General features: G+C 41.7%; 1 protein-coding gene across 2 annotated transcripts in view; it reads right to left on the bottom strand.

Moving 5' to 3' along the window:
* Window positions 1-210: 210 nt before the first annotated feature.
* The window catches only part of GABRG3 (gamma-aminobutyric acid type A receptor subunit gamma3), a 602876-nt gene continuing 589212 nt past the window's right edge, over window positions 211-13874 (bottom strand). The window contains exons 8-10 of one of the 2 annotated variants that reach the window (XM_037016602.2): window positions 12968-13164; window positions 12594-12671; window positions 211-8125 (exon numbers count right to left, since the gene is read on the bottom strand). In XM_037016602.2, coding sequence (XP_036872497.1) covers window positions 7844-8125; window positions 12594-12671; window positions 12968-13164 — 557 coding nt within the window. In that variant the 3' untranslated portion in view covers window positions 211-7843. The remainder of the gene's footprint in view (window positions 8126-12593; window positions 12672-12967; window positions 13165-13874) is intronic. The other variant, XM_037016603.2, reaches the window with a different exon arrangement.

The raw sequence follows: 13874 nt of genomic DNA, 5'->3' as shown, positions 1-13874 counted from the left end.
CCCACCCCCTGCAGACTTTGCCTCTGGGCTGGGCCGGCCAGGGAGCTGAGCCTCAGAGCAGGGCAGCTAGCGTCCTGCAGGCTCTGGCGGGCAGAGCCCATGTGCAGGCCCGCACCCCTGACCTGGCCCCAGCCACCGCCTCCTCCCAGCCTCCTGGGCAGCCGCCCCAGACCAGAAAGATGTCCATTCCTGGCTCAAGTATTTCTGACAACATGTGCATTTATTTGAATTAGAAGTACAAACGTAGGAATCCAAATACAAATACAGAGGGCTGCCCAGCCCCTAGGCCCAGCCGGCCCAGGCACAGGACCGCCTGGAGGGTGCGCGGGGACAGGACGGCGAAGCAGGGCGGTGCCCGTGTCGCCAAGGCACGTCGGGCGCACGCGCCCTCGTTTCACCAGGACACCACGAGCTGGGCTGCACGGCTGGCGGGGAGTCACGTCCTCCAGGGGCTGAGGACAGCCAGACCTCAGAACCTTCTCAGGACAGCGGGGACCAGCCTGCACGGCCCCCAAACCGGCCTCCAGGTGTCCAGGCCTTGCGGGAGGACAGGGGAACGGGGGCTGTTGGAGGCCACTTGGTGAGGGCGGGGACCCTGCCCTGCCGCTCTGGCCTGGAGAGGGTGCGCGCACACACGTGAGCAGCGCGGATCCCCGAGCACTTCTACACTGTGCACTTCGACTGACTCCAAGATACTCCCAGGTTGTGGACTGCCTCCTCCTTCCTCCCACCCGTGGCCTCACGGGCGGGAGGGAGTCCGCCGCGGCAGAGAGCAGGCCCCCGCTGCCCTCCCCTTCTGCCTGCGGCATCTCCCAGAGCCCCGGACGGTTTTACTTTTCACGCAGCTTCAAGAAGAGAGTGCGGTCGGCGCCCTGGGGCTGATTCCCACGCGTCACACGGTTCCCACTAGACCCCATGCGTGTGAGAGCCGCATCCCAGACAAGTGCGGGGATGGCTCTTTGCTGCCTGCATCTTGAGAACTACTTTCAGCTTATTCTGATAAAACTGACTGCGCACTAATGACGGAAGAATCGCTCAGATGTGCGCCCAAGCGAGATGATGAGCAGGAGCTCTCGGTCGGAGCAGGCTTGTTGGCCCCAGGCCAGCTTCTAATCCTGTATTAAACTTTTTTTTTAAAAGAAGGAATGCGGTCTCACATGTCCAAGAAATAGAAAGATTGTCAGTTCCTCTCTCTCTCTCTTTTTCTGAACACTTAGTAATCTAATATGCTATCACTAAGAAACTGTGCTCCTTTCTATTTTAACTACATTTGAAGTGGTGAGTAGAGTAGTACACACGTTAGTAAGTTGTTCCAGTTTTACCACTGTACACACATACACAAATACACATCACTGCATATAAACACAAGATGACCCCCTTGCTCCTCACAAACAACCCAGGCCCAATCCACAAACATTGTTACTTTCCTAGAATTTTCCATAGAAAATGCACATGCGAGGAATGAACCTCTCTCAGTCCCAGAGTTCCTTGTAAAGTACATGTCATGTGATTGTACAAACCTATGCATGTAAACATTATTCACTAGCACAAAATTAGTCATTCTGAAGGTCAATAATGAATGAAAGTGTCTTTCAACATGTTTTAAGTTATTCTAAACAGATACAATATAGTAAACACTGCAGATTTCATCCATATATTTTGCCTGTACCTATTTCTATCCAAAAGTAAAAACCCCGAGATAAAAGGGGGAATTAAAGCCTAGACTCAAATTGTGTATTAAGAAGGGTAACAAAATCTGTGGTGTCCAGAGATGCCTTCATTTTAGGGAAAAGAGTTCTTATCTTCATGAAGAGGAATAAAATTAAAAAAAAGTAAGGTAAAATCAAAGCAAAACAAAAAATCCCGCAAACTAACAAACAAAAATTAGGTGGCGAGGTGGCCTCCTAAGGAGTAATTCCAGGTTCTGACTGAGTCAGGTTAGACAAGCAGCACTGGTGAGATAAAGAGCAGTTTGGGAAATGTTTTAGGTCTCCAAAATTTTGAGCTGTGATTTGTGTATTTAATATTTAAGGCAAAATGAAACTTTTCCATTTTCTCCTTCAGTTGTAATTTTTGTCGTGGTTTGGGAAAAAACATTAAACCTTTGTGTTGAATCAATAATTAAGTACTAGTACGAAAACAGATATAGATGGTGATAATGGTGCTGGTGATGTGGCGTAATTTATTTCTCCTAAAATCCTATGATCATATCCGGCTGACAATTTGAAAATTTGGTCAGCAAGATGTGTGGACTTTTATCTCCTAATGACATTGAAAGTCACTTTAAAAAGCATTATTTTTTCTTTTTTATCTGTCTATGGCTTCTAGAGCCACCCTTCACTACCCAGCACATGGACGCAGTGAGTGGGTGCAGCTAGCCGACTGGTGGATGGCTTGGCTGGGACTGAGATGGGTGGACAGGGCATGGGGTGGTCTGATCTTCCAGCACAGGGACTGAAGTGCTGCTCTGTGCCTGGAGGGGGCCTTTCCTCACGGCCGAAAGTGACCCCCCGGAATCCTTCCTGTCATAAACATGAACAGTGTATGATAAAAACCTCTTGTAACAAATGCTAACCAAATCAAAGCACTCATCATTTGTTCCTGAAAATCAGTCTGACAGTGTCTTAGGACTTCTACTTTTTAATGGAAAATGGGAACTTTAATCCTTTTGTGAAAAAAATGGTTAGAGGGCAAAAACAAAGAAGGAACCCTGAATAACTAGAAAAGAAGGAAATGTAGCAGCTACCCTCTCTGTCTAGGGGATTTCATTATTGGCAATTAATCTGCAATGTTCTTTCCAGACTATTCAGTTTACACTGTGAATACAGAGGACCCTCTTTCCTTGCAGGAACCATTACTACCCTCTTGTTGTAGAGCCAGCCCACTGGGCTGGGAAACCCTTACCTTGTGTTTACAAATTCAAAAAATGAAGTGGTGAAAATAAGTGATTATCTGAATAATTCAAGATAAGCAATTTGCATTTCCCTCATTTACCTGAATGCTATATCCAAATGATGTGTGTGCCTGTGTGTGTGCATGCGTGTGTATGCACAGCTGTGTGCTCTGCCTTTTTAATTATTTCCTAGCTCATGTACCTATATGATATAACCTGAAAAAACCTAATTGGCTAACTCGAAACACTAAAAACTTTTAAATAACTGTTCAACTAACTTTTTAGCACTGATTTAAATTGGTCTAAAATTTGGTTTTTATGTGAGCTGAATAATAAGAGGCTTAGTATAATTTATTGACAACATTAAAAATCAAAGCATCATTTAACTAGAGGACATTTTGAAAAGATAAAGAAGGAAACATTCTCCCTTTTGACTTTGATAGAACTAGACCAGGCTTATATTGTGGAATTGTTAACATGTTATCAGAAGGAATTTTACAAGGAGGAGTGGAAACACCCTAGTGTCCAGCCTTCAAAACTACATTAAAAAAGAACCCAAGCTTTTATTCTTTCAGAGATACGAATTGCTGAGTTGTTATCCTGTTATCTCAATAGGATACAACACATATGTTCTCTCCTTATAATGTTAGAAATCTAATTTTATAGTAAAATGTGAGTTGACAAGAAATACAAGGGGTCTGTCATTTCACCTGAAATGCCTCTTTTTGGTTCTTTGGATGTGATATACAACATGGAGGCACTGCTAAATCATGCGAACCTGAATGTTTCCTCATGGCAAATTTCAAAAAAAAATAACTGCAGATTACACGTTTCCTCAATTTTGGGCAATTTGTAGGGGGCGCAACACAAAATTGTGAATTTCTCATTTGCAATGTATTCACAATCTGGTTCTTCCCCCCTTATTTCCAGACACCTTTTTGATAGTTTTAGAAAGATAATGTTCTGAAGCCCAAGACTGATAGTAAAACATTTCTATATATATTTACATCCCAGTTGTTTATCCCATCCTTCACAAACTTTTTTTCAGAAATTAAGGATGGAATTTCATATGTATATAGTTCATAAACTCTCAGAAAAAGCACTCAGGCAGTTGCAAAATCATGGAAGGAATTAAAAATGCTTGTGTCTCAAGAGCATTGATCTGATATAGTGACAAGTATAATGGTTGAAGACCTCAAGTTTGCAAAGAAAATCACAGGAAGTTTTCAGTTGCTATCAGTCAAGATAAAAATGATCAAGGAAAAAGAGGTTTTGTTAGTGTTTTCTAGCCCTTTAGATAAAGAGTGCCCCGTTGCTTACTAATTGTGGCAAGTATTCATCAATGATAAATGGGGTTATCAATTACCCTCCTTTGCAGAGCAGCAGAAAATATGCCTAAACACTTCTACTGCGGCAAGCTATGGCCAGGCGAAAGGGCTTTCACATCCCATTACAAGCACTGTGTCACTGACTTGCAGATTGGCCCCAATTTCCCTTATGTAGCCTGAAAATGCTTTGCCATCAAGGATAAGCATTTCCTTAATTGAAGAATCCACAAAAATTGTGTTCTTTTCTGATTTGGTATACGATTAGTGATAAGACTGTTTGGCATGTGAAGAAATGAAATCCTGTCTCCATCCATTCATAAAAGATAAGTAAAACCTGGTATGAAATACAGGTGATCACAGGAAATGGAAGATCTATAAGATATGTATGATTTGAACTTTATGTGTTGTTTTAAGGCATATGTTGGGTATTTTGGGGGCAGTATTGGCTGGGCCCAAAAATTTATAGTAATACCGTCTCTCTCTTTCCAGTAACTGAAAGTCTGTGTTCTAGTCAGTGTGTTGAGACTGTATAAACAGAAACTTTCTAGTCTATGAAGAGGCATTTTGCTTTAATTCCATAAATGCCTTTTCTTCTCTTTCCTCTTAGCCTGGATACAGCTTTAAAGAGAGACAATCACAGTTGTAAGTATGATCCACAGTGGTCAGAAATTAGAAAATCTTTTAAAAATGCAGAACTGTCATCTCCTCAATTTAGAGTACTTTGGCAACTGAGGAGCACACCAGCACCTTTGGACGCAGGTCACTCAGACAACTGTCGTGCCAGCTGCCACACAACCACAAAATACTCCCCAACTCTACATGCAAAGCAAACTGGGTGTTGCTGTAAGGGTACAGGGTCTGCGCAGAACAGTCTCACACCCATGTGCTCCACACATACCCTACCAGCCAAGCCTACTGGAGTATCCTTCCATTCAAGAGGGGTGCGTTTCCCTCACACTCTCCCTCTACCCCTCCTCTTCCTTCCTCCGAAGAGTAAACTCAAACACACTACCAAACATGCCCCTGAGCGCTGCACCTGTGTGAGGTGCACCCCACTCCCCCACACTGTGCACTGAAAAAGCTTGTCTCAGGAGCTGAGACTGGTAAGGAGAATGTGCGCTGGCAAGCCGGCAGGGGGGTGGGCAGCGCTGTGTTCTCGGGTTTTATTCTCTGTAGTCAGACCCTGTAGGGGGTGGGTTGCTCTGTGTGCAGGAATCTGTTTTATGCTGAATGAGATTCTGTTAGACTCTCTTGAGATGAAGGTTCTCCTTCACAGAAAAGGAACCAGGAACTAGTGTGTTTAGATCAGCAGGATGACTGAGGTCAGGGAGAAGAGAACGGTTGTGTTCAGAAAACAGAGGTTATTGATGTACACGTCCTGTATGTATAATTTCATGACAGTTACCAATGATGCCCAGATATTGAGTGGTTTTGAAATAAGAGGCATCAGTAAAAAAAAAATTAAGGTAAAATTGGACCAAATCTGTTACAAAAATGCTCTTATGTTATTTTCCTCCTAAGAAGAATTTCACTAGAAAATTCAGTTTCCTACAGAACATCTTTTGAGATGTAACAGGTTGAAATTCTTTACATTGTTAGAAATCATAAATCCATACAGTTGGAAATTGTGTTTGAAGAAGACCAGCCTTCCCGGGGTGCTCTGGCCCTGTTGGGAGGCGGTGGGGTTCCTTTGCTGAGGGTTCCTGGAGACCATCTCTGCAGTTGGTGGGAGGGTGGTTTGTGCATGAGGGCCAAGACAAAGCTGCTAGTGGGAGAGATTCTCCAACAGAGCAGAGATTTCATTTAGGACAACAGGTTCAACCTGTTTACCCACAAATATTTACTGTTATTTGATGTTTTGAATTGGATTTGCTAAACAGAAGCTAATGAGCCGATATAGCAGCTATCAAATCAAAATGCAGGGAGTTGACAGGAAGAAAAGCAATGGGTTCGAATGTCTCACAGTATTTAGACGCACTGCTTGAAAACTGGGTGATCAGGTATCAGTATATTTGCAATTAGTTCATACGTAATGATGTCCCTAAAAATAAACAGGCTCATCCAACTTCAGCTTTTCTGGCCTCCCCGACTCCCATCCCCTTCTGTGTCTGGTCTGCATCCAGTAAAATGTGGAAAATTAGCACTTTTATATACTTTGCACATCATTTTACCTTTTTTTCTGAGTAATAATAGTTACAATAGGTAATTAAAACAAAATGTTATGGTTTCCAATAAAATTAATTCAGTTTTCTGGGTTAGAAAGATGAGAAGCATAGAGATTCTGGTACCCAAATTTTAGTACCCAGATTTTTATACTGCAAAGCATTATTAACGAACTGTAGGACTTTTTTTTCCTATCAGTGGTGGGAAGCTTCTGAAGAGTCTTGTGAAGTACATCCCAGCATCCATGTATAACAAAGAACTAACATCAAGAAGCAAGTAGGCTTTGTGCTATAAAAATATCAAAAGAGTAATAATTTCAGGGGATTACTTTTCCTCTAGGATTTTGCTACATATCTATATTTCAAAGTATAAAATAATTTTTGCTCAAAATACCTTATTGATGATAGTCTGATTATTTTTTGCATCTAAAGTTGATTTGTCTTCAAAGTTAATATTCACTAAGAAACTTTTAAAATCCTATCTACATTTCTTTCATGCTCTAGAACACATTTTCAAGACAAGGTCTTGTGAATGCTGAGTACCTTTCTTTGCAAGATGAAGATAATGGATGAACCTATCATATCATAACATAAACAAGACACATACTCTGGCAGTGTCCCTTGGTCTAGTGAAACACAACTCTCAGGGTAAGATTTGAACTCAAGCTTAACTAGTCCAAGAACCGAAAATTCAAATACTTCTGACTTTCAATAGTTTGGAATAAAGTAATAACTTTCTGAAGCTCAGAGAACGTCAACATCATTGACTTCAGCAACATGAGATTTTTAAAAACCGTATTTTTTCCTTAACTGGAAACTTGTGGATGTTTCATGTGCACCCTCCCCAGCCTCGGGTGAGGCTATTAGGTACAGGAACGCTCGCTAATGATGATGGTGCCAGAGCAAAATATGCCACAGGGAGGAAATGGGGTGGAAACTCACTGCAACTCAAACTGCCCTGGGGTACGGAGCTCGGATCAGGATGAGTGTGTCCTGGCCGCAATGACTGCACATACATGGGCATTAGTGCCACTGAGGGCTGCCAAGGACAGACAGAAGAGCTTCTCAGGTATCTGCTTGCGAGTTTTACACATTTCCTTGAGGGGGTAATTGTCAGTTCCTCTGCTGTCCAAAACATATTCATAAACATCACCAAGCTACAGATTCAGTAAGGGATTAGCAAGAATAACATTTTAAAACTCAATTAACTTTGTGTGTGTGTGTGTGTGTGTGTGTGTGTGTGCATGTAGGTGGATGGGTGTGCTCTCATACATGTGTGTTTGTGAAATACATTAACAGAAGTAGTTGCCACACACCTCTGCACAACTCAGAGGTAAGGATAACTTCATTTATCCCGAACAGTGTCCTTTCTTGCTACTCCAATTGGCTTCTACCAGTCTGGGGAGGGTGGAAGAGAAAGAGGGGAACGAGTGCTCTTTACTCATCACCACGAGTGGCATTTAGAGATACAGGTATCCGACCCAATAGACCAAGTTGAAGAGCAGGAAAGATGTAGGGAAAAAGACCCGGGAGTACGAGTCCAGCTCCAAGATGTCTATGTGAATACGCCCCTTCCTCCAGGATCCCGATTTGCATTCTTCATAGCAGCAGAAGAAGCTCTGACAGTCTTTGCCATCCAGACACTCATAAACACAGGTATCTTCAAATTCCTGCCAGTACACGGAATTGTTTAAAGTGAGCATTGCAGGTGGTGGTGGTCTCATGTCAAGGAGAGAATAGTTCTGCAAGCAACAATACAAAAATCATCATGAGATGCAGTGGGGACAGCTTGAGGTGAATCAAGTGGCAGGCGCATGTTACACCTGTCCTGCAGGTAAGAGGGCACTACCATGCGAATGCCCACCATTCAATCCGCCAGCTCAATCTTGGCAAATCTAATGTGAGGGAAAGTACGGTACAGTTTTCAAAACATGTATTTATTAGTTTATTGGTGTGGGAGGCTGAACATATTTTCAAATATGTATTAGCCATTTCAAGTCCCCATTCTGCCTACTTTTCTGTTGATTTGGAGTAAATATAAACCTATAACTTGTGTTAAATAGTACATATGTTTAAATTTGGAGAGATCAATTTTTTTCTGATTAGTAAACAGAAAAATACGGTGTATAGGAATGAAGAGAGAATTTTCTTGTTATATATAATTCAGGGAAAAATGAGCTTTCAGTGTTTGGCAGCTGGACACTGCTTGTCACCTGAAGACACACAGCCAAATAAGTGTACAAGACACTATTTTATTTTCTACTTCCCAAGGTCTCCCCATGACATGGAGAGAATGTGGAGCAGATGAAGGAGATGAGACAACTTATAAATGAATGGAATCCTCATTTTCAATAGTGAGAAGTGGCTTCAAATAAACAATTCTTCAGGTGCTGTTCGGTTCTCCCAGATAACTGTGAACTATGTATTACACTGAAATCTATTAAGACAGTTCTCTGAATTTGACTGAATAATGTAAGTGAACTAAAAATCATCCCTGACTTTCTGATTCAGTTTTATTTGTGCTGCCTGAGCTGGGGGACTTCAGGGAATGGTGGGGGCTGAAGTGGTTGGCTGGCTGAACCTTTGCCCAGTGCTGGGAGCAGCTTTTCAGAATTCATTAGAAAGCAACATGAGAATCCCTTATATTTTTACCAAAAACTGCTATTACAAGGAATCGTGGCACCCCTTTTCTTCTATTTCTGTCAGTTGGATTGTGTCTGTTCATAGCTGAGTGGAGTCTTAAGTCAGAGAGAAGCAGGTAGAAATGTGGAGCTCCCAGTAGCCTTTGGGGGCATCTTTTTAATTGGGAAGTTTGTGTGGGAGGTGAGATGCTCCCTAAGCACTGCCAGCTCTACACATGCCTCTGGCCAGCTGGTGGCATCATGGGGCAGCTGTCTACCTTCCTGCACAATTCTGGACAATGGGCAGAAATAAAAGGCTTCCTCTCCCTTAGGCTGTAATGTAGACATGTCTCCTCTAGGTAAATGGTTCTTAAACCTGAGCAGGTATAAAATCACCAGGGGTATCTGTAGAAAAAAGCAGATTCCTATTTCCTCTAGTGCATCTGAGGAATCTGCATATTTTTGACAAGCTCCATTTGGAAAAATCTGCCTTTATTTGATAATTGCATGAGTGTTTTGACAGTGTTCAGCCAGACAGTCATCCTTTCATTTCTTCAACCCTCTCCTTGTGTAGCGCCACACGGAGGAGATGGCCGGCTGTTACAGGCAAACAGGCCCAGAGGAAGACACAGATCACAATGGGCTTCAGAAAGCTCTGCAGGAGTGGGAGCCTCTCACTAGAGATCTCGAGATCTCAAGGAAGATGTTCTTCTTTAAATGCATCCCTCTCATTTGTCATGAAGATTTCAAACCGTGCTCAAAACGGGAATTTTAATTAATGAGTCTCCAAAGTCATTTTCAGTCCCTAACTCGCTCCTGATTTGCCTATGTGTATACTGCAGCCCCGTGCCTTCCCTGAAACCACGGTGCTTCCTGGGAGGTAGGTACTATCGAACACTTGAAATAGATTAACCTTTCATGTTAGAGCTTAGGAAGCTGAGGTCTTAGGAAACTCAGGTCTAAGGTCTTTGCACAACTTGCCCTAAAGTGTAACAGGTAGAAAAAGCTTGGCATCTCTCCCTCCATACTGTATTTGTCTCCTTTGTTGATCTAACCTTTGGCCAAAAAGAAAAGGGTCCCTGCTCAGCCTTGCAGCCCTGAAGTCAGGTTTGTTAATCATCAAAAAGAATTTTGCTTAAGCTTGAGATTTCTGCAAACCCCTTGCCAGAGGTTTGCCTCCTTGAGGAGATAAGAGCATAGGTACAAAAATAATGACTGTTCTGTCCAGGATTTGTAGGAACATCATAACCAGATGTATACTGGCCGGAATCATCTGACCACAGACGAGGAGTTTCCCGACCCTTCTCTGACCCTTGCCGGCACCCGGATCCTTTCCCCAGCATGGAAGGAGCTTGGAATCAGCCCTGAATTAAGATGGGTCTTTAGGACAATAATCCTCCCGTCTTCCAACCTGCCAGCTGGTGGAATACAGCTCTTCCTCTACTCAACATCTGTCTCGTGGTGTACTGGCGGAGCTCGGCGGCAGCAGAACTGAATGCTCATGGTTACAACAACATGCACGGGATGCTTAGTTAGCGAACCCTGCCCTTTCCTGCTGGCAGGCTCTTCATCTCTGCTTTCCCTCGTTGCAGATATGGCCCCTGAGCTAACACTGTGGACCTTTCAGAGCAGAGTTGAAGACGTTGACAAGCATCCCTTTCTCTCGCTGTCCTCTGGTCTCTGCTGGAGATCTGACTGGCTTCTGCCCTGGAGCCCTTTCTCTCTGTGAATTGTTTTTTTATGTACTTTCTGAAAGGTCATTACACTTTCCCTCTTAAAAAAAGTTTATTTTAGCTTTGTTGAAATTTCTTTTTTCTCTATGTTACAGTAGTCTATTGGCAGTTTCACTTCTATTCCCAAGATGTCAGTATTTCTTTCTCCACTCCCAGCCACCTGGCTGTGTGGGTGAGTGCTCCCTGGGCCTCAGGTTATTTGTTCTGACACGTCTCTGGATTCAGCACCCTCAATTCCCACCCCTTCCATTACTTTTCAGTCTGTGGCTATTTGGAAGCATTTGCTGGCAGAATCAGTCTGTTCACTGGGGCTTCCCATGGCTGTGTAAGTGGCTTCACCATTTACCTTCTGTCAGAACTACAATGATAAATGATAAGCACTTGCAGAGTAAGGATAACCACCCAGTCTCCTTAGGAAAACATGCTGGAATGCACTAAATATAAGTGACTAATTAGCAGTTAGAAAGCCGCCTATGGTGTATGGGTAGACATAAAACATCCAGTGTAATTAGCAAATTGATATGTATAAAGGAATACAAGTAATTATATATAAAAATTGTTAATAAAAGGGTAGTTCACATCAGTGACTTAAAGGTACATTTGTTAATTTTTCAATAGATTCTTACCTCAAGCCATATACTAAAAATTCACATACATTAATAATTAAACATGACAATTTTTAAAATTGTCAATCCTTGATCAGTATTTATAGAGCTTAATTTCTCCAAACCCCAGTTTCCTCATATGTAGAATGGGTTGTTGTGACAATCGACTGAACTGACTCATGAAAGCACTTGGAACAGAGGGTCACACAGAGGAAGCACTCAAAACAAAGTGAGTGGCATTATGTCATTCTGAGGGTGGGGTGGGGTGGGGTGGGGTGGAGGGCTTCCCAAGCAGGACACAAAAGACAGAGACCACAGAAGGACAGATCAATGGCTTTGAGAACAGGAGACTTAAAACAATGCATGTGGAAAAAAGGTGTAAGAAATGACAGTAACAATGTTGCCAATTAAAGCTGGAATAAAAACTACATAACAAAACAGATTAATACCCCCAATATATTCTATGTCTGGATATATAAATTTCACTTATTATACAAAATACCATATATATAATGTATAACAAAAAAGTGGCAGATTGCTACTCTTAAAAAAATGTTTTGCAAGTTGTATAGAAATCTTTTATAAAAGTTAAAATAGAAGCAAATCATGAAAACAGAAATGAAAATAAAAATAGACAAGAGGAAAATATTATACTTCATAGACAATCAAATAAATGCCAGTGGAAACAGGTCACAGGGGCCATTTCCTATTTGGCTATCAAACTCTGCAGGGAGAGTTCTGTGGGGTGGGCACCCCACACTGCCAGTGGAGCTGAGAGAATATGATTTGGCAAGGACCATGCAACCCCTTTGATCCAACCTCTCTGCTTTTAGGAATTTATACTAAGTAAACAATCACAGGTGTATGGAAAACTGGTGATAAGAGAACACATAAAAGTGAAAAGATGTGGATTAGCTCAGTGCCCAACCAAGATTGTCTGTGTATCAATCATGAACATATGATACAATAACTAAAATGATCCTATGAGATAATATTTATGACACAGAAACTTACTCATAACTTTTTTTTGAATTACAAAACAGAAATATGTATGTTATATGTTAATCCCTTAGTAGGAGTGTGATTAATTATGTCCTTTTATTTTCCAAATTTTCTAAGTTGGAAATTTAAAAAAAGTAAAAACATTTTTGAAGGCAGTACATGCATTAATCATTGTTCTGTCCATGCATACATACACAATAACAAATATGTCAATCTTAGTTTAGCAAGAGTTCTCAGAAATGTTGGCACCTGCAATGCTATACATACAGAGGGGGCTTGTAGGCTTATTCGCTCATGAATCCATCTTGAGGAATCTGGGTGTAGTAACTACAAGAAAGCAGAAAAAAAAATTAGGAAACTGCTTTGGAAATTTGCATCACAGATCACCCAAGTCAAGAACAATCTCCAAGGGCTGGTCACATCAACCCATGTCAATGATTGGTGAAGCCAAAAAGGTGCTTGAGGGTCACATTCGTATCTTCAGAACACTTGTCTTGTTTTTTAAAAGTCTTTTTGAATTAACTATTTTCATTCATGTTGTATAAGATCCTTAGGAATAAAGATTATTGATCTTAAACTATCTTCTACAAACTTCCCTGAAAATCTTTGCTGCTGGAACTCACCGATGTTTTCTTCTTAGTGGTAGTTGGTTTTCTACAACTTGAATAGTAGTTGAGGGTGGCATACTCCATCAGAGCAGCAAAGACAAATAAAAAGCACACCGTCACGAAGAGGTCCATGGCAGTCACGTAGGACACACGGGGCAAGGACTTCCTGGCTATGGTGCTGAGCGTGGTCATGGTCAGCACTGTGGTGATGCCTGCAGGGGGACAGGCGTCAGGCTGGATAAGGAGTCGCATGGGGTCCCTTCACTACAGCACAATGTTTGACTTTCTTGTAAATGCTTCTTGACATTGCATCACTGTAACAATACTTTCAATTTTAATGTCTATACAACTTTTAAGCAACATTTCCATAAAATTTTTTCGTGGTTTTCACAAAACATTAAAATGACTGAATTAAGTCAATACCATTCAATATATTCAGTAATTTTCCTATTGTTTGACATTTGCCTTTTAAACGTTTTTAATGAAGATAGAGTTTGCAAATCCCCTTTATGTTCTGTCTGTTCCACACACATCTCATAATTTTCTTCTGCCCAGATAAACCATTTCCTTTCTTACTTCTCTTTCTCTGTGCAATTTGTAAACTCGCACCTTTCTTCAAGACCCAGCTGAAGCACACTCTTTCTGAGGTGACTTTGCCTGCAGCACCTCAGGCTGAATTGATACATTGCATATCTGTACCATCTCTGTACCTTGTATGTACCTCATTTTTTGTATTATCACAGTGAATTGCTTATGACTTTGCAGTGTTTACATGTCTGCTCCCTAAATAGATTGATCTTTAAAAGCAAATCTCTGTCTTGCTCATCTTTGCTTGCCTGTCACCAACCACTGTGCCTAGCACATTTTAAGCATTTTAGTGATTAATTAATTAACTAATAATACTGTTGGTCTGACTTTGACT

This window comes from Manis javanica, chromosome 18, assembly GCF_040802235.1.
Source record: "Manis javanica isolate MJ-LG chromosome 18, MJ_LKY, whole genome shotgun sequence".
Taxonomy (NCBI): Eukaryota; Metazoa; Chordata; class Mammalia; order Pholidota; family Manidae; genus Manis; species Manis javanica.
Note: the sequence above shows the minus strand (reverse complement) of the source record. Positions and strands in the feature narration are given on the sequence as shown.